Here is a 27,701-nt window from a genome sequence, read left to right as displayed (position 1 = left end):
TGCAATTTATGCCTGGAATGCAAGTGCAAGTCAGGATATGGCCAAGGCCAGAGAAGGTTGTCCTCATTCAGGATTAGGCCACAGTAACTGCTAATCCCAAACAGCTACTCACTTTACCCCCAGAGTATCAGAGAGGCAGTGGATTGAGAGAGATAAAAAGAGTCACATCAGTTATTTTCACTTATTTGGTCGGTTGGTTTTCAAGTTCTGAGACCAGAAAGAGTCTGTCCCTCCTCACTTTTTGTACACTGTATTTCAGCTGCCTTTTGGTGGCTAAGATCTCCCCCATCGCCTGCCATCCTCTCCCCACATGACTTGCTTGCAGTTGGCGTGAAGGCAGAAAGAAAATCAGATACACAAGGTCTGTCCTAGGATGATCACTTGGCCCAGGTTCTACCATCATAAAGAACTGCAATCTTGGATTTTTACATTATTCTCATGTATTCATCCTAGAGATTCACAGACAGCATTGCAAGGAGTAGGTGTTCCTCTTAAATTTTTTAAATATTGTCCCTGCAATAGATCATAGGGCCTCCAGTGCATGACGAATAAGCTTTAAAAAAAAAAATCCTATAATAATAAGGCACTCTTTCAGGGGTTAATATGTATAATGTAAATATTTGAAATATTCCATAACTTTGTTAACTTCATCTAAATATTTCTTTATTTAAAAAAATGCCTATTGTCTCAAATATTTAAAGTGGCCCAGACCTCTCTCAGTGTCCAGGAAATTCCTGGGCACTCAAGAGGGCTATATTATATACATCATTATGTCTCTTAAGTCACCCAGATAATGAAATGCAGTTATGCAGGTTTTTGGAAGTGATGTTTATGGACATTTTTGGAGAGAAATTATAAAAGTCAGTTAAAACTTTCCTGGTTATATTTTTAAGAGACATGTGCCATTTGGTTGTCCCTGAAAAGTTTTCTAAGTTCTAACGCAAGCATACGGTTAATTAAAAGGTTGCCATTTATTATGAACACTAGCATATTCATTTAAGATAGATCAAATTTATGACTCAAAATAATATTTTTACTTGCTGTGCATAATGAATTGCATTTTGGTGCTGGATTTGGGTTTCTTTGTATAGTCAGTGAGGTCTATAAAAGCACTTATGTGTGTTGTATAATAACGGGCAACCAGCTGTATTTGATGCTGTAGTGGGGACCTGGCCAGGCCTGACTCTGCCTCTCTTTCACTTTGTGAGCTGTTTTTGGCTCACTGCCCCCCTCTAAGCCACATGACATTGTAAAATAAGAGGGTTCATTATAATTTCTAGGACCCTTCCCAGTCCTTGAACTCTATGACCGGGAGCATGACTTCATTATTTTAAATTATTATAAAGAATTTTAGTTGTTAGGTTTGACTCTAGTATATGGTATATCTATACTACATTACACATATATGATGGTCAGGAATGCATTCAAAATATATATTCAGCAAATATTTATTGAGCATCCACTATGTGCCAAGACACATAGACTATATATACAAGGACCCTGCTCTCTCGGAGTTGATATTCTAGTGGAGAAGACAGACATTAGAAAAGCAAATAAATAGACATTTCAGGTAGTTACAGGTATTGGGAAGAAAGTGAAAATAAGTCAATGGATAGAGAGTGACTTGAGAAGAGAGGACCTGGGAAAGGATGCTCAGGGATAAAGAGATGGCATTTTAGCAAGATCAGAATAAGAAGAGGCTGGTCGTGCAAAGGCCTGGAGGAATAATGTTCAAGGTAGAGGGAATAGCAAAAGTAAAAGCTCTAAGGCGAGAATGACCTTAGCATGGTCAAGGAGCAGGAGAAATGCCCATGTGGCCAGAGTGGAGGGAGAAATATACAAGACTAGGTGAGGAAGTTGGGTAGAGGGCAGATTACACCTGACATTGTGGTCCAGTGTCTGGATAGTTCTCTCAGTATAGTGGGAAGCCTCTGGATAACTTTAAGCCAAAGAATAATGTGATTTTGCTGGGGGAGCGAGTTAAATGATAATTCTGGCAGTCAAGTGGGCAGTAGATAGGCAAGTTTCAGGGTCTGTTTTCATAGTGCAGAGAGGTGATGGTGGCTTAGACCAGGTTGGTAGCACAGTCGGTGGTGAGAAGTAAATGAATTGGGGAAATAGTCTAAGGAAGAACCAGCAGAATTTGCTTAGGGATTCAAGGTAGAATGTAAGGGCAAGAAAGAATCCAAGATAACTCAGAGATTTCTAGCCTGAGTAACTGGTTGGATGGGCATGTCATGGGGTTGGCATGGGGGGGGGGGAATCAATCATTCTGTGTTGGACGTCTTAAGATTAAAATGCCATTTAAAAAAATATATTTTATTTATTTATTTATTTATGGCTGTGTTGGGTCTTCGTTTCTGTGCGAGGGCTTTCTCTAGTTGCGGCAAGTGGGGGCCACTCTTCATTGCGGTGCACGGGCCTCACTATCGCGGCCTCTCTTGTTGCGGAGCACAGGCTCCAGACGCGCAGACTCAGTAACTGTGGCTCACGGGCCTAGTTGCTCCTCCGCATGTGGGATCTTCCCAAACCAGGGCTCGAACCCGTGTCCCCTGCATTGGCAGGCAGATTCTCAACCACTGCGCCACCAGGGAAGCCCTAAAATGCCTTTTTGATGTTCAAGCAGGGATGCCAGATAGACAGTTGTATGTTGTGAGTCTGGAGCTCAGGGGGAGGTCATGGCAGCAGAGAGAAATGTGGGAGTCTTTAGCATCTTAGAAGTGGATGAGAGAAGGAGAGAGAGGTGTGGATGAGAGAAGGAGAGAGAGGTGTAGATAAGTGAAGGAGGGTCATATATGTATTTCCAGGTCTGAGAGACGGAGGAGTAAAAGAGAGGGAGGCACCAATAGAGGCTGAGAAGGTATGGTCATCAAGGCATGGGGGAAGCCAAGACCAACTACTATATCCAAAGCCAAGAGGACAGAGAGATTGATTCCAGTAATGCTGCCAAAATGCCAAGAATGAAGAGATCAGGGAATATTTTAAAAATAATATTAATGCTAATATGTCTTAAGACATGATTTCTAGAGAACCTTCGGACCACAAATGAGTGCTACCTATACTGAATTTTAAATGTGTGCTGTTTCTATAGTTTTAAACTCCAGGATGCAGAAGCATTTTTCTTTAATGCTTGCACAGAATAAACCTAAATCCAATGAAAAGTAATTGCCCTCTAATAGTGATTCAGGAAAAAGAACAAATCATTGTGCCCTGGGCAGCCTTCCAGCAGATCTGTTTCTAGCTGGGAGATAAACGATTTATAATACCCAAGAGTACTCGCTTTTTGCCGTATTTCACTTTTGAAAGTAAAATTTCATGGAAAGAAATTTGAAAGTTCTTTTTTTTTTCTTAGCTGTTGCCAAACTGGATAAGGATTCCATTCTGTCCTTTGTCATTATTTATCACGTGAAGCAAGGAGTCTAGTGCATATTCATTATTTAAAAGCTGTGGATGCCTTGTTGTTGGATTGTTTCTCATTTATTTAATAAAAATTTGAACTGAATTGTAACATGTAGGAAACTTCCTATATGTAGACAGAGTGTGCGTCCCAGAGTTGGTCGGTATACAAAACGATGTCATTGGAGGTACATAATGGAACAAATACAAACCAGATTTGTGCAGTTAGTGATAATTATGCATAAAGGATCAGGTGAGCAAGTCATCTCCCTCATTCTAACTTAAACCTTTACAAGGAGCATTAGTTCTAGGGCCACCAGGGTGCTATGAAAGTGGTAATTTAATAAATGGTATCCTAGTACCATGAAAGAATTGGCATTTGCCCACCTGATATGTCTGGTTTAGGGGACTAAGTTATGCCTCTGGGAGGATTTACCCCATAACATTTTAAAGATATGTTTTATACTTAATAGGTTTCTTGTGTAGTTTTTGGATTATTTAACTAAGCTTTTAAGGAGCCATTTTTAGCCCTCTCAGAACTCATCTCTAATCAATTCAATTATGTGTGAAGAGCAGTGGTTTTGTTTCCTGTTGTTGGGTTCTGTCTTTCCCTCATCAAAAAATTAAAACATTTGAAAAAAAATTCTAGGCTTTAAAAAATTCTCTATTTGCATGATTTTTATTTCTACCAAATATGATCAATTAACATGTATCAAATGCCCAGGAGGTCCATGAAATCATACCAGGCCAAAGTGGCACGAGAAGCTGGTATGATTGACTCTGGGCTATATACCAAGGTCTTTACATGCATTCTCCCAGTTCTCATAAGTTTGAAAAATAGATATTGTTATCCCCATTTAAGAGATAAGAAAATCACAGCTTATGTAACTTGTCCAAAGTCAATGGAGAAACCGAGTTTCAAATATTTTATGAACATAAAACCTGTGTGCTTTCCACATTACTGAGTTAACTCTCTACAAAAGAACCCCCATTCCTCTGCTCGAATTGTTTGCAGTTATATTAGCCAAGAAACATTAAACACTGCATGTGTGTACTATAAAGACAGTACACACATGTTCTGTTGCTGTAAACTTTAAGAAGAAAACCTTTAGAAGAAAATAAAGAATTGCTTCTCTGAACACCTATTTCTGATTGGCTTATTTTTGCCGATGGCAGAAAAAACAAATGTGGTCAATGCATGCCTCCTTCTATTTATAAAATTTCTAATAGGCCCACGTGACTCACAGTCTAGATGAGAAGAGATCGTTTAGTGGATGTGCATCCAATCCTGAAGTTTGTTACTCACAGAAGAGCTTGCCCTCAAATGATTCTGAGGGCTCCTAGGATGAGTTCAGCCTTTGCTTCATACTTCATCTCAATTATGCAAAAATATGCAATACAAGAAGGAAATTCTGGGGTCAGAAGGATAAAACATAAAGGAAATGGAAAAGAAGATGGTTTAATTATGCGAATTGCTCGAGACTTTCTGGTATTTCTCCAACTAGTTTAACGTCATTTTTTTTTCCAATTAAGTTTGTAGGTATTTAACAGAGGCGGCAAAGCTTTCTACTTCGTTTAACAAAGAATTTTTTGACCTAATAGATTTTTAGCTAAAATCTCTAATAATTGGAATTTATAAAAGTGCCCTTTGGGGCTTCCCTGGTGGCGCAATGGTTGAGAGTCCGCCTGCCGATTTGGGGGACGCGGGTTCGTGTCCTGGTCCGGGAGGATCCCACATGCCGCGGAGCGGCTGGGCCCGTGAGCCATGGCCACTGAGCCTGCGCATCCGGAGCCTGTGCTCCGCAACAGGAGAGGCCACAACAGTGAGAAGCCCGCATACCGCAAAAAAAAAAAAGTGTCCTTTGAAATTGTTTCCTACAGGAAAGATGCTGACAGAAGTAGCACCAGCACTGCTTACATATATCAGTTTTATTAAGTCTGTTTACATAAGTGGGGTGTTTTTCAGATAATGCACAAATGCTTGCAGTACATCCCTAATTGTCAAAGAAGCAAATATCTGAGCTTTGTGGTACCCAGAATAGCTATTATGTGTTGTTTACTCTATCGCAATAAATATCAAATGTTTTGTTAAGCTTGTCTTAAGCGAAATCGAAGCCAATAAAGGCTGCTGTTATACGGTGAAGAAATGTGAAGGCAGGCTACTCTTGAAGTCAGAACCCAAATTGTTCAATAGATCTACACACATGTGCATAACCTTTCTAAGCTACTTCTCTATGCAGTGGATGTGTGGATAGTGCATGTCAAATGGTCACCGTGCCCACCTCTACAATGTCTGCTTTGCTGTGCCTGAATTATTCACTTTGGACCACTGAGATCAACTCATTTCTCACATAACTCTTTTGTGCTTCTACGAGCTGTGTCATTACATATTTATAGGCTGTCTCCAAGAGAAATTACAATTTCTCTGAAAACATCTTTTGCTAGAATGTGGCAATCCTAGGTGTAGAATTCCAAAGTCTATGAATTATATAAATTAAGGTACAAGTTTGCATATATTTTCTAAAAGTTGAAGTTTCTGGAATATTATGAAAGCTTTTCCGTCTTGGGCCTTGCCATTAGCTCTAAGCTTCTTGTTATTCTACTACAAGGCTAAATAAGATGTCACTGGGTTAAAGATGGTAGTCTCCAACTTTTCCTCATTATATTTTGCCATGCAGAATAGGAGAGGATGACTTGGGGCTGAGGGGTCCTTTTAGATCTCCTGTTCATATGTGTACTTATTCCTAGTAGTGCGCATAAATAGATACATATATATGGATGAATATATCTGTGAAATATATATGGATGTATGTATGTGCATATGTGTGTATGTGTGTGTATATCTTTGTGTTTTTCTCATAGAGCATTGATGAACTGATCTGGAAAATTTAAACAACGTTTATATTGAAAAATGCTGAGTGATTTGCGTGTCAATATCGGATTTCATAAAATATCTGTGTTTCAAAATATACTGTGGCTCAGTGTTAAATGCTTATTAGGAGTGTCCTTCTAAAGCTTTGACAATGTAATTTTCAAATTTTCACCTTAAAATACCTTAAGGTGAATTACATGGCAGAAGAGAGAGAGTCAGAGAAAGTTTCAGTTTTCATAAATGAACCTCCTCTATGGTATTATTGCTAACAGAACCCAATATAGTTTTACATGATTACTTTCATGATTGAAGTATCCCAAAGCAGACCCAAAATTCAATAATGGAGCTGACAAACAGTGATGGAAGGAAAGGTTTCTTTTATTCTAGATGTTTGTAAATGTCAGTAACTCCTTAATTGGAAAACTGCAAGAGTCCTACTGAGTATAATGCTACAAAATCAGTTTAAAATTAAACATTCACATTTTGTGGAGTTGAACTGCATTTTCCTTGTTTGTCCTAATCAACTATAAAAGCTGAATCTTTGCTCAGGCAAGGTTTATGGGGAAAAGTAGTGAAGTTGATGAAGTAGACATAACCCAAGGAGAGTTAGACAAGCAAGTAATTCGTGAGGAAATTGTACATCTGAATAATGTGTCTCAGAAGCAAATGAAGATAATTTGATAATCTTTGGACTATTAAATCTAGGTTCCTGGGTTTTAATTTTTATTTTGCCACTGACAAATTGAGTCATAATAGACCATTTAATGTCAATGAATTTCTCTAACTAGAAATTCAGCAAATCGTAGCCCATAATGGGCCTTGAAAAAAAGATGTGTCAAGTGTCTGCATCTTTATTATGATAGAAAGTGGAAGGACAGGTTAGGGCAACACTCAGATTGGTCTGCAATGGCCAAATAACAGACTTTCCTCTCCACTAAGGGTTGTTTGTCCTGCAGACTCTCTTTATTGAGGCAGTGGGTCCGTATTGGGAAAAGAATGGTCTTTGCTGTCAGACACACCTCGGTTGGAATCATGTCTCTGCCACTTATTAGCTATTTAGTCTTAGATTTTTAACTTCCCCGAGATTCAGTTTTCTCACCTGTAAAAACGGGGATAGTAATATTTGTGACTGTAGAAGTAAATTCCTGCTCAAAGGCGTTCATACCTTAAAGATAAGCAGGTTGGGCTTCCCTGATGGCGCAGTGGTTGAGAGTCCGCCTGCCGATGCAGGGGACGCGGGTTCGTGCCCCGGTCCGGGAAGATCCCACATGCCGCGGAGCGGCTGGGCCCGTGAGCCGTGGCCGCTGAGCGTGCGCGTCCGGAGCCTGTGCTCCGCGGCGGGAGAGGCCACAGCGGTGAGAGGACCGCGTACCGCAAAAAAAAAAAAAAAAAAAAAAAAAAAAGATAAGCAGGTTGATGTTTACAAGGCAGTTCAGTAAGTGCTGTCATGGGAATATGTGTTTGTTGATATGGGATCCCTGTTAACTCTGGTCTGTCACTCAGCTTCCTCACCCACAAGATAAAGGGATGCAGCCACCACCTCTTGAACTCAGCCAGTCCTGGTGCTTTATTTACACTATTTTATTCAATCCTAACAGCAATTCTTTGCGGTAGGTACTATTTCCATTTTATAGGTGACGAAACTGAAGCTCAGGGAGAAGAAGGGACTTGTCCAAGGTCACACAGCTAATAAATGGCAGTGCAGTATGAACTATGAAAATTGCATTACAGTAAAATCTAGTGTATTAAAAATGGGTTGGGCTTCCCTGGTGGCGCAGTGGTTGGGAGTCCGCCTGCCGATGCGGGGGACATGGGTTCGTGCCCCGGTCCGGGAGGATCCCACGTGCCGCGGGGCGGCTGGGCCCGTGAGCCATGGCCGCTGATCCTGTGCGTCCGGAGCCTGTGCTCCGCAGCGGGACGTACCGCAAAAAAAAAAAAAAAAAAAAGGGTTTGTGATTTCCATACAAAAGTTATCTCTGTTCTAACACCCTGGTAAGGTTTTGTCTGTATAATCACTGCCTCTCACTGTAACACCAGAGAGTCTCCAAAGTACGGCTTTAAATAATGAAAATCACAGGCTTCCAGCCTTCTGACAGCCGTGATAAATCCTGCTTTAATCAAGCATTAAAAACATGTCATCTGTTTGATAAGCAGTCATTCTGCTATTGCTTGACCTAGCAATGAATTAATGAAGCAAAATATGTGACAACTCAAGGCATATGTATGAAATATGTTATTCCCCAGGCATCCAAATGTGATTCTCACACCCAATCCTGGGTGCAAAAAGGTGTTCGTTCTAAAATAGTATATAACAACACCAGCTCACACTTAGAAATTGAGCTTAAATGTGGGAATTTTCAAAACTAAAAGGAGTTAAGAGATAGGTCCTGAGATGAGCCAAGGCCAAAAGAGATGACAGTATTGGAAAGAATGGCTGATGAGTGCTCATCACCTGGTTTCCAAAAGCTCTCTATGAAATTCTAAAGTTCAGCAAAGCGTCTGCCCCTGTCTGCCCAGTAACCCTGCTGCACAGAGCCTCTCCTGAGTCTGAGAACAGAGATTGCAGCCTCCCTACACTGGAGCCTGGCTATTTGTAGGGGTGGCTGGGAGAGCCAGAGGGAGAGGAAAGACAGATTCAATGATCTTTGCTAACCGCACAAGTCTTTCACCATTTTCTTCGTTGCATTGCTCCATGTCACCTGGTCTAAGGTTTATTTTACCCCTCTAGCTGCGTGAACACTAATGAAAAGTTTGACATCCTGTAAGCAGCAGGCTCTGAACCTGTTGTCTGGAACACGAAAGGAGAAAAGAGAGGGTCCCACCATTTATTCATTTTAAGATGATAAACCGCTTGTACGAACCAGTTCATAAATGCTCTCTCGGGGACAATGGTGGGCATAGAGGAGGAGTTGAGAGATAAATTCAGCCAAATTTCATCTCCTAAAATGTTTGGAGCGTCTTGGCTAAAAGGCATTCTTCCAAGTGATTTGTTTATGTGCTGGAAAAAAAAATACTTGAATCTTAGAAGGTAAACCAAGAACTCATGATGAGGAGGTGAGATGTGAAAACTTGGAGAAACGATATGTTCTTTTCTCAGCTGAAATTTCAGGGAATCTTCAAATGCAGCCTCAAGTCCCTATTCTGTATCAGTGATAGATAGTCACCCAGAATACATCCAGTAGTGACTACTATATGAAAATGTGCCTTTCTTTACACACACACACACACACACACACACACACTGTGAAAAAGGATGTCAATCAAATTTGGGCAAGTAGTATATCATAGTGGTAAAGAGCATGTAAGTTAAAGCTTTATTTCTACACTTTGCTTCCTGGGAACATTTAGGCACCTTATTTCATCTCTATAAGCCTCTGTATCCTCAGATTTTCAGAAGTGTTATTGTACCTGCAACCTGTGCAATTACATCGTCCTAAGTATTGATGATGTATGTGAAGTACTAAGCACAGTGCTAGGCACGTATGTACACCCACACTGCTGTCAGCAGCAGTATAGTAGTAATGCCGTTTAGAATTCACCATGGAATCTATTTAGCATGAGCAATGGCCAATTCTTCCTGAAAACCAGGACTCCTTTTGTAAAATGAAGTTATCATTTTTTACAATTTTAAATATTATTGAGTTGTTGAGAAGAAAAAAGATTACACATATAGAGGATTTGGACTCGGGCTGACACACAGTGAGTGCTCACTGTTAGCTATCATTGTGCATAGGAGTATTAGTACTACTGGCATAAAAAATCTTCTAGTTGACTCAAGTATGCTTTTTTGTTTTTTCATGTAACGTATATCCCTTACGTACAACCCAGGGCTTCAACCTGAGGTTTACTTTTCCTTCCATCTACTTCGCGTTCTGATAACTTCTGGCTTAATCCATTTTCTCCATTACCACTAAGTCTTATCTCTTGTTTCAGTGTTTTGATTAGTAATGAAAATAGACTCTCAGAAAAAGCGTTGCTTTTCCTCAGCATATTGGAGACATTCTTTGGAGTATTTTTTCTAAGACCACTGCACACTTCAACCATGAAGGAAGGAGTTGGGGGTCACAGAGTGGGTTTGGGCACATATATGGCCCTTGTTCTGCAGTCAGATCAATGACCCTGGGGAGAAGAGTCTGTGCTCCTAGCTCCAAAATGTTGCTCAAGATTATAAATGTATACTATTCATTTTGCCTTTTCTATTACGCCAGGGTGCTAGATACAGAGACCAATTTTCAGCTTGTATTTTGGAAACTGAGTCTGGACAATATTTATTTTTCCAGTTTCATTAGGAATTTGTCATCAGTAGGGACTATCTGATCATTTATTTGTATAAAGTAATTTTTCAGCAGTTGACATTTGTTTCCATTTACACAACACTTGGTTAACAGGAAAAAGAAAGAAAGAAAAAAGAAGAAAAAATATTGAGCCACTGAACCAGGTTGGAAAGTTACCTTAGTTATAAGATTTCATCATGTCACTGATTGTCAGAGCAACAGGTGAGGGTTTAAAGGCTATTTTCATGGTAATCAAACCTAGACAAGAATGCTCCTCTCCACAGCTCAATGCAAATCATTCTTTTCTTCTAATGACACCCAGCATTCATTCACACACTGGCACAAGATTCAGACCTCTTAAAATAAAGTCATCCTGATTGCATTTTGTTTCCTCTCATTTTCCCATCAATCTTGACCCCATTCTAGAAACTACCATACTGAAATTTTCTAAATGTAGAAATCTTTGCAGTAATATCATTAAAAGAAGAGTTCTTGGAGAGCCCTGATTTTACAGAAAGCTCCATCTTTCTCTCTACAGTTTACATTAGAAATGCCAAAAAGTTCCCAGACAAGGAGCAAAAAAAAAAAGTGATTTAAGTAATCAAGAGATATGATCATTTAAATGATCAAGTTTTGAAGCTGTGACCATTGTTATTGGAATGTTAAAAAAAAAAACAACCACTCTCAACCTTATTTTTTTAATTTTATTTATTATTTTTTCACTCTCAGTCTTTTTAATGAAAATACTTTTAACATTTTTCATTAGTTATCTCAAGAAAATCTATGTACTGTTTTAATTATTTTCCACAAAATTTCCTTCAGTCTAAATTGTGATCAATATGTGTTCAAGTAACTTAATTTTCTATTATTCATTGGTCAGAAAATTGGGGGGAACCCTAATTTCTCCAAATGTCTTATTTATTTCTATTGATCCTACCATACAGGTCTAGTTGCTGTTACATAAAATCATTGATTCATATGACCGTCCAAGAATACTCAGATATGGTATAACCTGTTTATGCCCACATGAATACTTTCTCCTGAAGAATGGTACACTTTTAAAATAGGAATTAACAGGTGTGGGTTTAAACAGTCAATACTCACTATGCTGAAGTAATTCATATTTTTTATCAGATTATTATCCTAATGCTTAGAACTTATTGAACCTAGGCCTATTTCACAGTGTTGAGGTACAGGGAATGCCAGCTGCATAACCCGATGGTCAAACCAAAGGTTTACAGCAGATAGGCCTCCCTACGTATAGAAAATGTAGAAGCTGTACCGAAAATAAGATCTTAAAGTTTTTAATTGGGGTCTGATATGGTAATGAAAATGAGTTTTATGGCACAGAGTCCATCCCTCTAGAAATTTTTGGTGATGAGGCCTATGACTGACTCTTGTTCATCTGTCCTTGCTGGAAACAATACTAGGAAGAAGCATCGGAGTTCTCATTTGTGATTCAGACACACAAGCAATAGGAATGCCAGAGGCAGAAAATGTGCAATTTCATGCTCATTAATTTCAGAGAGGATTTACAAATTAACCTGGCTCGAGATATTACTCTTCCAAAAGGCCTGCAGGCATCGTGGAGCAGTACAGTTACCACAGACCACGTCCACAAGGTTGACCAGATGCTTGGGGGCCACAGTGGTCCTATTTATTCCCACGTGAAGATTATAGGTCAAGTTCTGTGCTGGAGACCTTCCTTGCACATGCAAGGAAGCGACTTTGTGTCTGAAACAAAAGAGATAGTACCATGAGGATGCTTCCCCCATGTCCCTTCTACGAGGTAGGACATAAGTTTTCATTTTCAGTTGTTCTTTACTAGCTAGGTGGTAGTAACTCAATGCTATTTTCTCTCTCCACTTTAAAGTGTAAGTTGACTAATAGATTATTATTACAGTCAATCATCAAGTGCTGTAGGTAATCTGACCTTAGACGTATCCAGGTACCCCCATAAATCAGCCATGTTAGGACGGTTAAAGGGTTTAAAGTGGATCAAGAGAAGATGAAATTTACTCAAAACCATACATTGCAACAGTTTCACTTCCATTTGAGGAATTCATTCCATAAGCAATTTGATAATTCTAGTATTTGAGGTCTGGGGATAGTATTGAAGCCATTCTGCCAGCTTCTTTATGGGCTGCCACTGACACAATCAGGTGACAATCAGGACAGGTGGATCCTCACTCGTTTTACCTTTGCTGTTGGTCAAATCAATTAGAGCAGGTCTTTCTTCAATGTGTGTGCAGATCACCTGGAGATTTTGTTAAATGTAAGCTCTGATTGCATAGGTCTGGAGTGGGGCCTGAGATTCGCCATTGCTGACAAGCTCCTAGGTGGTGCCCATGCTGCTCATCTGTGGACCTCATTTTGAGTAGCAAGGCATTAGATAATGGAGCAGTGAGGGAGAAAGATGGTCTTACAGGACAGGCCAGCAGCAATATGGGCTGTATGGTTGGCATTCTTTTTAGCTGTAATATTTAATCCCTGAAATGGTGATGTGATTGCAATTAATGTAATTTTACAGGACATTCTATCATTGTGAATAAACCACTGTACATTTGGGGTTTTTTTAATCTGTAAACATTTTTTTAAATTGTTATTTTATATTGGAGTGTAGTTGATTTACAGTGTTGTTAGTTTCAGGTGTACAGGAAAGTGATTCAGTTATACATATACATATATCCATTCTTTTTCAGATTCCTTTCCCATATAGGTTATTACAGAGTACTGAGTAGCGTTCCCTGTGCTATACAGTAGGTCCTTGTTGATTATCTATTGTATATATAGTAGTGTATATATGTTAATCCCAAACTGCTAATTTATTCCTCCCCCCTACCTTTCCCTTTTGGTAACCATAAGTTTGTTTGCTAAGTCTGTGAGTCTGTTTCTGTTTTGTAAATAAGTTCATTTGTATTATTTTTTCAGATTCCACATAAGTCATATCATATATTTATCTTTCTCTGACTTACTTCACTTGGTATGATAATCTCTAGGTCCATCCATGTTGCTGAAAATGGCATTATTTCATTCATTTTTATGGCTGAGTAGTTTTCCATTGTGTGTGTGTGTGTGTGTGTGTGTGTGTATACTATATCTTCTTTATTTTATAAGATGGTCTTATAAGACAGGACTGCAGCAATATGGTCTGTATGGTTGGCATTCTTTTTATTTTTTTGTCTTCCTTTTTTTTTGAATTTTATTTATTTTTTTATACAGCAGGTTCTTATTAGTTATCCATTTTATACATATTAGTGTATATATGTCAATCCCAATCTCCCAATTCATCCCAACACCACCACCCCTGCCGTTTTCCCCCCTTGGTGTCCATACGTTTGCTCTCTACATCTGTGTCTCAATTTCTGCCCTGCAAACAAGTTCATCTGTACCATTTTTCTAGGTTCCACATTTATGCGTTAATATACGATATTTCTTTTTCTCTTTCTGACTTACTTCACTCTGTATGACAGTCTCTACATTCATCCATGTCTTTATAAATGACCCAATTTCATTTCTTTTTGTACCTGAGTAATATTCCATTGTATATATGTGCCACATCTTCTTTATGCATTCGTCTGTCAATGTGCATTTAGGTTGCTTCCATGACCTGTCTATTGTAAATAGTGCTGCAATGAACACTGGGGTGCATGTGTCTTTTTGAATTATGGTTTTCTCTGGGTATATGCGCAGTAGTGGGATTGCTGGGTCATATGGTAATTCTATTTTTAGTTTTTTAAGGAACCTCCATACTGTTCTCCATAGTGGCTGTATCAGTTGACATTCCCACCAATAGTGCAAGAGGGTTCCCTTTACTCCACACCATCTCCAGCATTTGTTGTTTGTAGATTTTCTGATGATGCCCATTCTAACTGGTGTGAGGTGATACCTCATTGTAGTTTTGATTTGCATTTCTCTAATAATTAGTGATGTTGAGCAGCTTTTCATGTGCTTCTTGGCCATCTGTATGTCTTCTTTGGAGAAATGTCTATTTAGGTCTTCTGCCCATTTTTGGATTGGGTTGTTTGTTTTTTTAATATTGAGCTGCATGAGCTGTTTATGTATTTTGGAGATTACTTCTTTGTCCGTTGATTTGTTTGCAAATACTTTCTTCCATTCTGAGGGTTGTCTTTTCATCTTGTTTATGGTTTCCTTTGCTTTGCAAAAGCTTTTAAGTTTCATTAGGTCCAATTTGTTTCTTTTTGTTTTTATTTCCATTACCCTAGGAGATGGATCAAAAAAGATCTTGCTGTGATTTATGTCAAAGAGTATTCTTACTATGTTTTCCTCTAAGAGTTTTATAGTGTCCGGTCTTACATTTAGATCTCTAATCCATTTTGAGTTTATTTTTGTGTATGGTGTTAGGGAGTGTTCTAATTTCATTCATTTACATGTAGCTGTCCAGTTTTCCCAGCACCACTTATTGAAGAGACTGTCTTTCCTCTATTGTATATCCTTGCCTCCTTTGTCATGATTAGTTGACCATAGGTGCATGGGTTTATCTCTGGGCTTTCTATCCTGTTTCATTGACCTATATTTCTGTTTTTGTGCCAGTACCATATTGTCTTGATTACTGTAGCTTTGTAGTACAGTCTGAACTCAGGGAGTCAGATTCCTCCAGCTCTGTTTTTTCCCCTCAAGACTGCTTTGGCTATTCGGGGTCTCTTGTGTCTACCTACAAATTTAAACATTTTTTGTTCTAGTTCTGTAAAAAATGCCATTGGTAATTTGATAGGAATTGCATTGAATCTGTAGATTGCTTTGGGTAGTAGAGTCATTTTTACAATGTTGATTCTTCCAGTCCAAGAACATGGTATATCTCTCCATCTGTTTGTATCATCTTGAATTTCTTTCATCAGTGTCTTATAGTTTTCTGCATACAGGTCTTTTGTCTCCCTAGGTAGATTTATTCCTAGGTATTTTATTCTTTTTGTTGCAGTAGTAAATGGGAGTGTTTCCTTAATTTCTCTTGCAGATTTTTCATCATTAGTGTATAGGAATGCAAGAGATTTCTGTGCATTAATTTTGTATCCTGCAACTTTACCAAATTCATTGATTAGCTCTAGTAGTTTTCTGGTAGCATCTTTAGGATTCTCTACATATAATATCATGTCATCTGCAAACACTGACAGTTTTACTTCTTCTTTTCCAATATATATTCCTTTTATTTCTTTTTCTGCTCTGGCTGCCTTGGCTAGGACTTCCAAAACTATGTTGAATAATAGTGGTGAGAGTGGACATCCTTGTCTTGTTCCTGGTCTTAGAGGAAATGCTTTCAGTTTTTCACCATTGAGAATGATGTTTGCTGTAGGTTTGTCGTATATGGCCTTTATTATGTTGAGGTAGGTTCCCTCTATGTCCGCTTTCTGGAGAGTTTTTATCATAAATGGGTGTTGAATTTTGTCAGAAACTTTTTCTGTATCTATTGAGATGATCATATGGATTTTCTTCAATTTGTTAATATGGTATATCACATTGATTGATTTGCATATATTGAAGAATCTTTGCATCCCTGGGATAAATCTCACTTGATCATGGTGTATGATCCTTTTAATGTGCTGTTGAATTCTGTTTGCTAGTATTTTGTTGAGGATTTTTGCATCTATATTCATCAATGTTATTAGTCTGTAATTTTCTTTCTTTTTAGTATCTTTGTCTGGTTTTGGTTTCAGGGTGATGGTGGCCTCATAGAATGAGTTTGGGAGTGTTCCTTCCTCTGCAGTTTTTTGGAAGTGTCGAGAAGGATGGGTGTTAGCTCTTCTCTGAATGTTTGATAGAATTCACCTGTGAAGCCATCTGGTCCTGGACTTTTGTTCGTTGGAAGATTTTTAAATACAATTTCAATTTCATTACTTGTGATTTGTCTGTTCATATTTTCTATTTCTTGCTGGTTCAGTCTTGGAAGGTTATACCTTTCTAAGAATTTGTCCATTTCTTCCAGGTTGTCCATTTTATTGGCATAGAGTTGCATGCAGTAGTCTCTTAGGATGCTTTGTATTTCTGCAGTGTCTGTTGTGACTTCTCCTTTTTCATTTCTAATTTTATTGATTTGAGTCCTTTCCCTCTTGCTGAGTGTGGCTAATGGTTTATCAATTTTGTTTATCTTCTCAAAGAACCAGCTTTTAGTTTTATTGATCTTTGCTATTGTTTTCTTTGTTTCTATTTCATTTATTTCTGCTCTGATCTTTATGATTTCTTTCCTTCTGCTAACTCTGGAGTTTTTTTGTTCTTCTTTCTCTAGCTCCTTTAGGTGTAAGGATAGATTGTTTATTTCAGATCTTTCTTGTTTCTTGAGGTAGGCTTCTATTGCTATAAACTTCCCTCTTAGAACTGCCATTGCTGCATCCCACAGGTTTTGGATCATCATCTTTTCATGGTCATTTGTCTCTACGTATTTTTTGATGTTTTCTTTGATTTCTTCAGTGATCTCTTCGTTATTTGGTAACATATTGTTTAGCCTCCATGTGTTTGTGTTTTTTTACGTTTTTTTGCCTGTAATTCATTTCTAATCTCCTAGAGTTGTGGTCAGAAAAGATGCTTGATATGATTTCAGTTTTCTTAAATTTACCGAGGCTTCATTTGTGATCCAAGATTTGATCTATCCTGGAGAATGTTCCGTGTGCACTTGAGAAGAAAGGGTAATCTGCTCTTTTTGGATGGAACGTCCTATAAATATCAATTAGATCTATCTGGTCTATTGTGTCATTTAAAGCTTGTGATTCCTTATTAATTTTCTGTTTGGATGATCTGTCCATTGGTGTAAGTGAGGTGTTAAAGTCCCCCGCTATTATTGTGTTACTGTCGATTTCCTCTTTTATAGCTGTTAGCAGTTGCCTTATGTTTTGAGGTGCTCTGATGTTGGGTGCATATTTATTTATAATTGTTATATCTTCTTCTTGGGTTGATCCCTTGATCATTATGTAGTGTCCTTCCTTGTCTCTTGTGACATTCTTTATTTTTAAGTCTATTTTATCTGATATGAGGATTGTTACTCCAGCTTTCTTTTGATTTCCATTTGCATGGAATATCTTTTTCCATCCCCTCACTTTCAGTCTGTATGTGTCCCTAGGTCTGAAATGGGTCTCTTGTAGACAGCATATATATGGGTCTTGCTTTTGTATCCATTCAGTAAGCCTGTGTCTTTTGGTTGGAGCATTTAATTCATTCACGTTTAGGGTAATTATTGATATGTATGTTCCTGTTACCATTTTCTTAATTGTTTTGGGTTTGTTTTTGTAGGTCCTTTTCTTCTCTTGTGTTTCCCACTTAGAGAAGTTCCTTTAGCATTTGTTGTAGAGCTGGTTTCGTGGTGCTGAATTCTCTTAGCTTTTGCTTGTCTGTAAAGCTTTTGATTTCTCCGTTGATTGTGAATGAGATCCTTGCTGCATAGAGTAATCTTGGTTGTAGGTTCTTCCCTTTCATCACTTTAAGTATGTCATGCCACTCCCCTCTGGCTTGTAGAGTTTCTGCTGAGAAATGAGCTATTAACCTTATGGGAGTTCCCTTGTATGTTATTTGTTGTTTTTCCCTTGCTGCTTTCAGTAATTTTTCTTTGTCTTTAATTTTTGCCAATTTGACTGCTACGTGTCTCAGCGTGTTTCTCCTTGGGTTTATCCTGTATGGGACTCTCTGCGCTTTCTGGACTTGGGTGACTGTTTCCTTTCCCATGTTAGGGAAGTTTTCTACTGTGATCTCTTCAAATATTTTCTCAGGTCCTTTCTCTCTCTCTTCACCTTCTGGAACCCCTATAATGCAAATGTTTGTGTGATTAATGTTGTCCCAGAGGTCTCTTAGGCTGTCTTCATTGCTTTTCATTCTTTTTTCTTTATTCTGTTCTGCGGCAGTGAATTCCACCATTCTGTCTTCCAGGTCACTTATTCGTTCTTCTGCCTCAGTTATTCTGCTATTGATTCCTTCTAGTGTATTTTTCATTTCAGTTTTTGTATTTATTCATCTCTGTTTGTTCTTTAATTCTTCTAGGTCTTTGTTAGGTCTTCTAGGTCTTCTAGGTCTTGCATCTTCTCAATCTTTGCGTGCATTCTTTTTCCGAGGTCCTGGATCATCTTCACTCTCATTATTCTGAATTCTTTTTCTGGAAGGTTGCCTATCTCCACTTCATGTAGTTGTTTCTCTGGGGTTTTATCTTGTTCCTTCATCTGGTACATTGCCCTCTGCCTATTCATCTTGTCTATCTTTCTGTGAATGTGGTTTTCATTCCACAGGCTGCAGGATTGTAGTTCTTCTTGCTTCTGCTGTCTGCCCTCTGGTAGATGAGGCTACCTTAGAGGCTTGTGCAAGTTTCCTGACGGGACAGACCGGTGGTAGGTAGAACTGGCTGTTACTCTGGTGGGCAGAGCTCAGTAAAACTAATCCGCTTGTCTGCTGATGGGTGGGGCTGGGTTCCCTCCCTGTTGGTTGTTTGGCCTGAGGCAACCCAACACTGGAGCCTACCCCGGCTCTTTGTTGGGGCTAATGACGGACTCTGGGAGGGCTCGTACCAAGGAGTACTTCCCAGAACTTCTGCTGCCAGTGTCCTTGTTCTCACGGTGAGACACAGCCACCCCCCGCCTCTGCAGGAGACCTTCCAACACTAGCAGCTTGGCCTGGTTCAGTCTCCTATGGGGTCACTGGTCCTTCCCCTGGGTCCCAATGTGCACACTACTTTTGTGTGCCCTTCAAGAGTGGAGTCTCTGTTTCCCCAGTCCTGTTGAAGTCCTGCAATCAAATCTCGTTAGCCTTCAAAGTCTGATTATCTAGGAATTCCTCCTCCCCTTGCAGGACCTCCAGGTTGGGAAGCCTGATGTGGGGCTCAGAACCTTCACTCCAGTGGGTGGACTTCTGTGGTATAAGTGTTCTCCACTTTGTGTTCACCCACCCAGCGGTTATGGGATTTGATTTCATTGTGATTGAGCCCCTCCTGACGTCTCATGTGGCTTCTCCTTTGTCTTTGGATATCTTTTTGGTGAGTTCCAGTGTCTTCCTGTCTATGATTGTTCAGCTGTTTTCCTCAGTTAGCATTCATTTCAGCTGTAATATTTAATCCTTGAAATGGTGATGTGATTGTGATTAATATAATTTTAGAGGACATTCTGTCAGTGTGAAGCAACCACCATACATTCGTTTTTAAAATGAAGTTTTGCTCTGTTTGGATGTTTTTTAATGTTCAGAATCAAAAGACCTGGTCCCCTTTAAGAATATAGAGCACATCAGTGTCAGAATGAGAAAACTGTAAGGAAACCTGCAGAGTAAAGGATAGGCAACGATGCCATGCAGATGCAAAACAAATAACAAAAGAGAGGAGAGAAGTAGCTTGGAGTAGGGGGAATCATCTCTTCATAGGAAAGGGACTGTAATGGAGCAGCTCGCTGCCTCTGCCTCCTGCCTTCAAGCTCAGATCTTTCTTGCTCCCTTCTGATTTAAACCTAGTTGTGTGGCCCACTTTACCCCAGTAGGGAAGGAGATGAAATTAATTTATTCTCAAAAACTCATGCCAAAGCAATAGAGCTAAAGTCTATGTAGCACCCAGAAGCCTCTGACTCTAGGAGAGATTAAGGGTGTACTTTTCATTTGCCCTAGAGAAACAGGGTCGTTTTAATCAGGAATTAAGAACTATTTTGGATTGCAGAGGAATATTTGGCCATATCATTGAGTTTGCATTTCTTTAAATTATGCAGGGCCTTGTGCTTGTAGTTATACCTTGTCTTAATAAGTAGAGAAAGACAGAATTAAGATCTATGATCAAAACCACGTGACAGCTAGCCTTCAGGAAATCTTGCTTAAATTTTAGAGTATGCCACCAAACCAGCAAGGCAGCAAACTGAACTGGAGGTCTAATGTCAAAAAGAGAGAAACATATTATCTCTGGCTGCTTGTTTGCTCCATTGTCAATCTCTGTCACTACTACAAAACTGACAGTGGAGCAAACAAGCAGCCAGAGATAATATGCAAATTAATAGCTGTAGCTCTGTGCATATGTACTCCTGTTAGGGCCGTGGTTTGTGGTTTGTCAGCTGTTTTCAAGAGTCAAGATGCTCCTTTGTGTCCCAATTTCTGAGTTTTATATCATTAGTATATATTGAATTTATCAAATGCTTTTTTCTGAATTGTCTGTGATAATAGTTCTCTTTATCTCCTTTGTTCTGGGAATTTTCTGAATTGCAGCAACTGATTTTCAAATGTTAACAAGAATTTGAAAAAGAATAGATACATGTATCTGTATAAGTGAATCACTTTGCTGTACACATGAATCTATCACAACATTGTTAACTATACTTTAATATAAAATAAAAAGTTTATAAAACTAAAAAAATAAATTCTCACTATGGCTTTCGTAAATTTATTAAAAATAAAATGTATGCCTGGAGTATGACCCAATTGAATGTGATGAATTATTTGTCTTTTTAAAAAAATTTTTAAAGATTTAGTTTTTTAAATATATTGTCAGTTTTTCTTATTTTTTGTTTTGTTTTAGATGCACTGTGCTGTAATTTTTCTTCCTTGTAATATTTTTGTCTTACTTTTCTAACAAGACCATGTTGCTCAAACTTACAAAAAAAAAAAAAGAGAGAGAGAGAGAGAAACAGTCAATCTGTAGTATGCTCCTGCTGGGCTGGGATAAAATGTTCACAAGACCCAAGTACTGGAAAGATTATGGTCCCACACCACACAAAACTTCCAGGCTAGCTGAAAATTAACATTGCCTGTTTCTTGATTTTTCTGATTGCAAAATTCTGCATTAATTCATCACAGTGGAGCTACCTTTCTCCTACTGGGTCCCACCTCCACCAGTACCCTAAGCCTATGCTCATTTTGCCCCTCAGTTCATGAACCACATGCTCCACTCTCAAACCTATGACGTAATAAGGATTCCTCCATCACCATTCATTAATGGTGAATATAAAATTGGATATAATATATGAGTCTTATTATCTTATATCCACTTTCTTAGTTTGCACATAGTAGGCACTAAAATTTGTGGAATGTAATTGAATTCTAGGGACAGATTATTTCCTTCACAATGGATTTCATTTTGTTCATTCACGAGAAACAGTTTTCTTCTGCGTTCGTAACGATGTGCATGAACGTTGTGGCATGAGCTGGCTGTCTCCCTCCCTGCTGCTAGGAAATGGTCATAATGTTTAATTGCACAAAATGCCTTTTTTTCCCTAATCAAGAAGTTGAGGGATTTTCTGGCTTGGCAGGCGCCTCAATTGTGCATAATTAGTTGCTAGGAATTGTTTAGCATAGGCTGATTAGTCTCAGCCAAAGGAAATTAAATTTTTTTTTTTCAATAAAGCCCTGGGCTTCCCTGGTGGCGCAGTGGTTGAGAGTCCGCCTGCCGATGCAGGGCACACGGGTTCGTGCCCCGGTCCGGGAGGATCCCACATGCCGCGGAGCGGCTGGGCCCGTGAGCCATGGCCGCTGAGCCTGCGCGTCCGGAGCCTGTGCTCCGCAACGGGAGAGGCCGCAACAGTGAGAGGCCCGCGTACCGCAAAAAAAATAATAAAATAAAGTAAAAAATAAAGCCCTGCAAACAGCTAGAGATTCTTGAAACCATAGTCATATCCGGTTTCTCTGGGAAGCCCAGACTCTGGGAGTGGGAGAAGTAGAAGATGGAGACAAGGACCCGCCTGATTACAGATGGATGCTATTTGATGCCGGGCAACCATTCAAGGTTACGAGAACATGAGGAGACACAAGTCCATTCCTCAAGATGGGTTTCTCCCAACTGCAGCATGGGCTTTGGTTGTGATGCAGAATGAAACCTTGCTTCTTAGGTGCCTGCCATTTGCTTTCCAAGTTTGTAAATACCAGCTTCACGCGGAACATGTAATCAAAACAAATGATCTGTGTTTGCCGCTCCTGTGTTTGGCACATAAGGAGAGTGGCCAAATTAGGGAAAATAAGAGGGATAGATGGGTCCCTGCCATTGTTCCACTTCTGTTTTAAGTACATGCTTGACTAAGCCCTTTCTCTGTCTCTGTCACAGTGTCGATTCTCCATTTAATGGAGGGCATTTTCCCTAGCCTTATAGGATGTCACCATAAAGGGGACCCGTGCTCTTTCTTGTTATGACCAACGGCAATGGGCGGCCATCATATGTGACAGTGATTATCTAGCTGCTAAGATGTCATGTTAAAAGGCTGACAGTTCTGATACCCTGATGTGCCCTTGATGATTACTTGCAGCATTCACTTCAGTGAGCAGTGACTCACTAGCTCAATGCCTCCTTTGCCCCTATAGTGACTTTCCATAAGGATCCCTTGTTAACATGATCCACCATCAAAGTCAAGGTTGGGCATCTGGTATGAAAATCAGAATTCTTTTGTTTAAAGGCATTAAAGGTTTGATAAACCTTTCTGTAGTCTGAACGAAAATTAAAGGAAATATATTTTAATATTATTTTTATAAAGAGTCACAGATTTTGAACATACAATAGGGCAATACTTAAGAGCTGTTAGGTGGTGATGTGACTTTAAAAGCAATAGGGTGTAAACCTAGAAAATGAAATCAGAAGGAGGAGGCAGGATAGCTCATAACTAATGTTTGACTTTCTTCAGTTTGCTTATTTACAATAAATGCTGTAGTTTGAAAAGTTAAATGCAGTGTAGTCATCTATCAGCAAATATTGAATGAATGCATACTATGAGTCAGGCACTGTTCTAGAGATATTATCTATAGATTGATTCCTTTCTTTGTTATTTGAGCTATTTTTTAATTCACTTACATAATTAGATGGAACTGGAAAGTCTGTTTAGTGTCTTCCTGATAAAGCAAAGAAGTATTACCATAGATCTTATAATTCACTGAAACTTTTGAGGCCTTTACTGAGGAACAGTGAACTGTATTGGCATTTATTTTATTTATTTTATTTTTTAATTGAAGTATAGTTGATTTACAATGTGCTAATTTCTGCTGTACAGCAAAGTGACTCAGTTATACACATATATACATTCTTATTTTATATTCTTTTCCATTATGGTTTATCCCAGGAGATTTGGATATAGTTCCTGGTGCTATACATTAGGACCTTGTTTATCCATTCTAAATGTAATAGTTTGCATCTACTAACTCCAAAATTCCCAGTCCATCCCTCTCCCTCCCCCCACCCCCTGGCAACCACAAGTCTGTTCTCTATGTCTGTGAGTCTGTTTCTGTTTTGTAGATAGATTCATTTGTGCCATATTTTAGATTCCACATATAAGTGATATCATATGATATTTGTCTTTCTCTCTCTGACTTCACTCAGTATGACAATCTCTAGGTCCATCCATGTTGCTGCAAATGGCATTATTTCATTCTTTTTTATGGCTGAGTAATATTCCATTGTATATATGTGCCACATCTTCTTTATCCATTCCTCCATCGATGGATGTTTAGGTTGCTTCCATATCCTGGCTTTTGTAGATAGTGCTGCATTGAACATTGGGATACATGTATCTTTTCAAATTATGGTTTTCTCCAGGTATATTCCCAGGAGTGGGATTGCTGGATCACATGGTAGCTCTATTTTTAGTTTTTTTTAAGGAACCTCCATACTGTTCTCCATAGTGGCTATACCAACAGTGTAGGAGGGGTCCCTTCTCTCCACACCTTCTCCATCGTTTGTTATTTGTAGACTTTTTAATGATGGCCATTCTGACCGGTGTGAAGTGGTAACCTCATTGTACTTCTGATTTGCATTTCTCTAATAATTAGTGATGTGGAGCATCTTTTCATGTGTATTGGCATTTATTTAAAATTTTTGTCTTCAAATAAGTGACCTTAAAGGTATAAATTGGTTCTGCAGTACAATTTAAATTTACTTATTTTAGGCAAATAAGTATATGGAAGAGAGGGAAGTGAGATTTATCTATACACACAAAAGGAACTGGCTAAGATTGCTCATTTTTGTAGACTTCTCCAAAGTAATTGACTTACACGATGCCAGGTGTCTGCTGGAGTGGTGTGTCCAGTGTGGCCTGTGTGATGCCGAAATGTGTGATACCTGATAACCTATCAAATCTTGTTGTCTATCCAAGAGGAAATAACATAAGGAGGACAGAGCACAGAAATAGGAGTAAAAGAAATTCAGTCTAGACTCATTCTAGATGCAGGTCCTTCTATAAATTTTCATCTCTGGGCCTCAAGTCCTGACTCTAAAATGAAAGAGTGGTCTAGAGCATCCCTTATAATCATGAGATTCTAGTGATATATCTACAAATGGCCATTAAAGGACTTAAGAGAAAACTACCATGGAAGACTCCACAGCTCTCCAGGACTGTCTGCTCCCCAGACATTCTTGCCCTTGAATATCCTATTATGGAGCCATCAGCCACTGATTCATTCAATGTCTTCCCTCTGTTTCTGTCTTCAAAGTTTGAATCAAGAATCACATCAAGAGAATTGATGCATATTCTCTGATGGGTAGGTTTTTATAAAAGGCCTATGATGCCTCCTGGAGGTTTAAATTAAAGATATATTGTTAGGAAAAAGTTTCTTTAAAAGCAAATGTTAAAAGGCGCCATGCTGCTCTGTTGCTATGCTCTCCTTAACTCATGATGAATGTTGCCGAGATTCTGCCTCACTTCCATTAAGAATTATTGCTTTCACCCTGACTAACTTCGGTAAGCTGTTCTCAGATAATATCAAACTTATTTCACTCTGGTCCTTTGACCAATGCAAATTTTGACTTCTAGGTAATTGTCTACTTCTGCCTGTGTGACACTCTTGATACTGGGAGTGAGGCTGGGCGCTGGGGAGTGGATAAGCAGAGGCTGGCCAGGTGGCCATCTATAATTCAGTTTCAACCTTTTAAGGATGTGTATAACTAGACTTCTCAGCTCTAAATCAAGGACATTGTTTTCAAATATAAATGAGAAAATAGTTTTACCAGGGTTGACTGCTTCTGTAATGCAAACTGGGTAAATTTCTAAGACATGGCTCCTTAAAATAGAGCATCAAGTGCAAAACACCCCAGAGTCTCCTGGTCAAATCTCTTATTGCCCTTTAAGAAAATCCAACACTGAATTCAACCCAAGACTTTAATTGGCTGCACTCTAGACAAATTGAAAACTGAGGAAAGCCCTTACTTAGGCTTCCAAGATGCTGTCCCCTGAAACTGGTCGTCGTGATTGGTATCTCCTGGCTCAGTGCTCTGTACTCATAAATACACAGTTTCAAAGTTTTAGATAATAAAAGGGAATACATTTTTAAACTGGTTTTATAAAGAATCCAGATTTTAGCATATAGTAAGTTTGTTTTAATGGGTGCTATATAAAGCATATTGCCTGGTTATTAAATCAACACTGTGAGAAAAGAGTTCAAATACTCAGGTGGGCATGGTATAGCAAAATGAAGACTTTTTTGTAGTATAATGCTTGCATTTTGTTTTGTGGTTTGTGATTCTACTCAAAATCACATTTGCAAAGAGAGGAGTCAGAGATCTAGGATACTGCTTCCTAAGCAAAAGTGACGCTGTTGCGTGTATTGGTATCTGAAAGTTGGTAGCTTATCTTTATGGTTGGAAGAATTTAAAGAATCGTGTGACAAATGGAATAGAAACATGAAACAGCATGACTGCCATTTTTTAATTGCAGCTTACAGCAGCGTTACTCTTTCCTTTTTGTCATTGCTTACAAAGACCTTGTTAGTTTTATGAAGAAATCGTGAATCATTTCAACCAGAAGAACATCCTAAAGAGGAATCGAGTCCCTCAATTTTGCAACACAGACTTGGGAGAATTATGTTCTCAGATGACTAAGTCTTGTTGCTGAATTAAATCCTTGTTATATTTAATAGTTTGCCATGCACAATATAATGCTTTTTAATCCTTAATGATTTCCTGTCACAACAGTGACAACAACAACCACAAACTAACCTGATAGTGTGGCCGGAAGTAACCTTTGGGTCATCCAGCTTGAGTAGATCTGCTAGGTAATTATTTTATATTATGTCTGCTCAGGCCACATACATCCTATTCTTGAAAATGTTTAAGGTTGTCACTCAGACATCTCTTTTACTTTATACAAATGTCCCATGCAAACTAGAAAGAAGATATTTGCCATCCTAGATCATTATTGCTGTATTCCAAGACAGACTAAATCCTTTCCTAGATTAAAAAAAAAAATCACTTTACTTAGAATTTGATGGATCCATCACTTGTATGATTTTGTCCCCTGGTGTTTTGCTCATTCAGCTTCTTGCCTGTCACAGGTATACTAGGCTTTAGTCCTTCTGTCTCTTCAGTTGCTCTTTTTCTGGTTCTGCAAGTTATTTCCATCTCTTTCTAAAAGAGGGCACATCAACTCATTGCAATATATGTCTTCTTTCCCCAAACCATCCTTCCTTCCCTGTTCTTAACCTAGCTTCTCTGGTCTTACTCTGAATGTCCCTGTCCCTTTATTTTCCACTGGATGCCAGTTCCTACTTCCAAGAGGAACCCACTAATTCTGTGTCTTTATTCCCCTGCAATACTAATACTCTGTCATCTGCTTCTCTGAAATACAGCATTTCATTTCCTTTGTTCTTCTACCTGTTTATTCTTAGTGCCCATTGAGCCGTTTTATTCCTTCTTTGTTTTCTGATTACTGAGAGTCACTGATGCTTATTTATCAATGAATATAGATGACAGGCAAATAATCCGTGTACTGGATTTACAAACTTCTTACCATTCTGTGCCTTCATGTGCATTATAGCTTGATCCTGACAATCCTAAGAGGTGGATGAAAAAGTATATCCCTCTTTCATAGGAGAGGAAACATGTTCAGAGCATTTTAAATGACTTGACCTTGTCCTATGGCTAACCCAAGGTTAGGACCCAGGTCTACAGACCCTTTCTGTTGTATCATATCGCCTCTCTCTGGCAGAAGGATTGCAGTCCATTGGAAAATCTTCACTACATTAGAAACTGGATGGAAATTAACCAAACCCTTCATTGTACCTTTACAGATGAGAGTCCCTACACTAAATCCGCCAGCCAGACAAAACCGCCTGATGGAGCATTGGCTGTGAGGAGACAGAGCATCCCAGGTTAGACCAGACTGCTGGATTTTTCAGCTGTTTTCCTTTTGAACCCTGTTATTTGGTGATCCTAAATAGTTCCAACTTGGTAAAAAAAAAAAAAAAATGCTATTTCATAGGGCAGAGACTGCATTCTACACAACTTGTTCAAACAACGT

The 27,701-nt window shown here is 38.9% G+C and overlaps 1 protein-coding gene across 1 annotated transcript in view; it reads left to right on the top strand.

Annotated features, from left to right (window-relative positions):
• The window catches only part of GRIP1 (glutamate receptor interacting protein 1), a 266,616-nt gene that overhangs the window by 29,716 nt on the left and 209,199 nt on the right, over nt 1-27,701 (top strand). Inside the window, 1 exon segment of the mRNA XM_089919997.1 lies at nt 27,472-27,552. Coding sequence (XP_089776123.1) covers nt 27,472-27,552 — 81 coding nt within the window.

The sequence above is a fragment of the Delphinapterus leucas genome, chromosome 11, assembly GCF_059928025.1.
Source record: "Delphinapterus leucas isolate spDelLeu-1000000601 "Yukka" chromosome 11, BTC_Dleu_Yukka2, whole genome shotgun sequence".
Lineage (NCBI taxonomy): Eukaryota > Metazoa > Chordata > Mammalia > Artiodactyla > Monodontidae > Delphinapterus > Delphinapterus leucas.
Note: the sequence above shows the minus strand (reverse complement) of the source record. Positions and strands in the feature narration are given on the sequence as shown.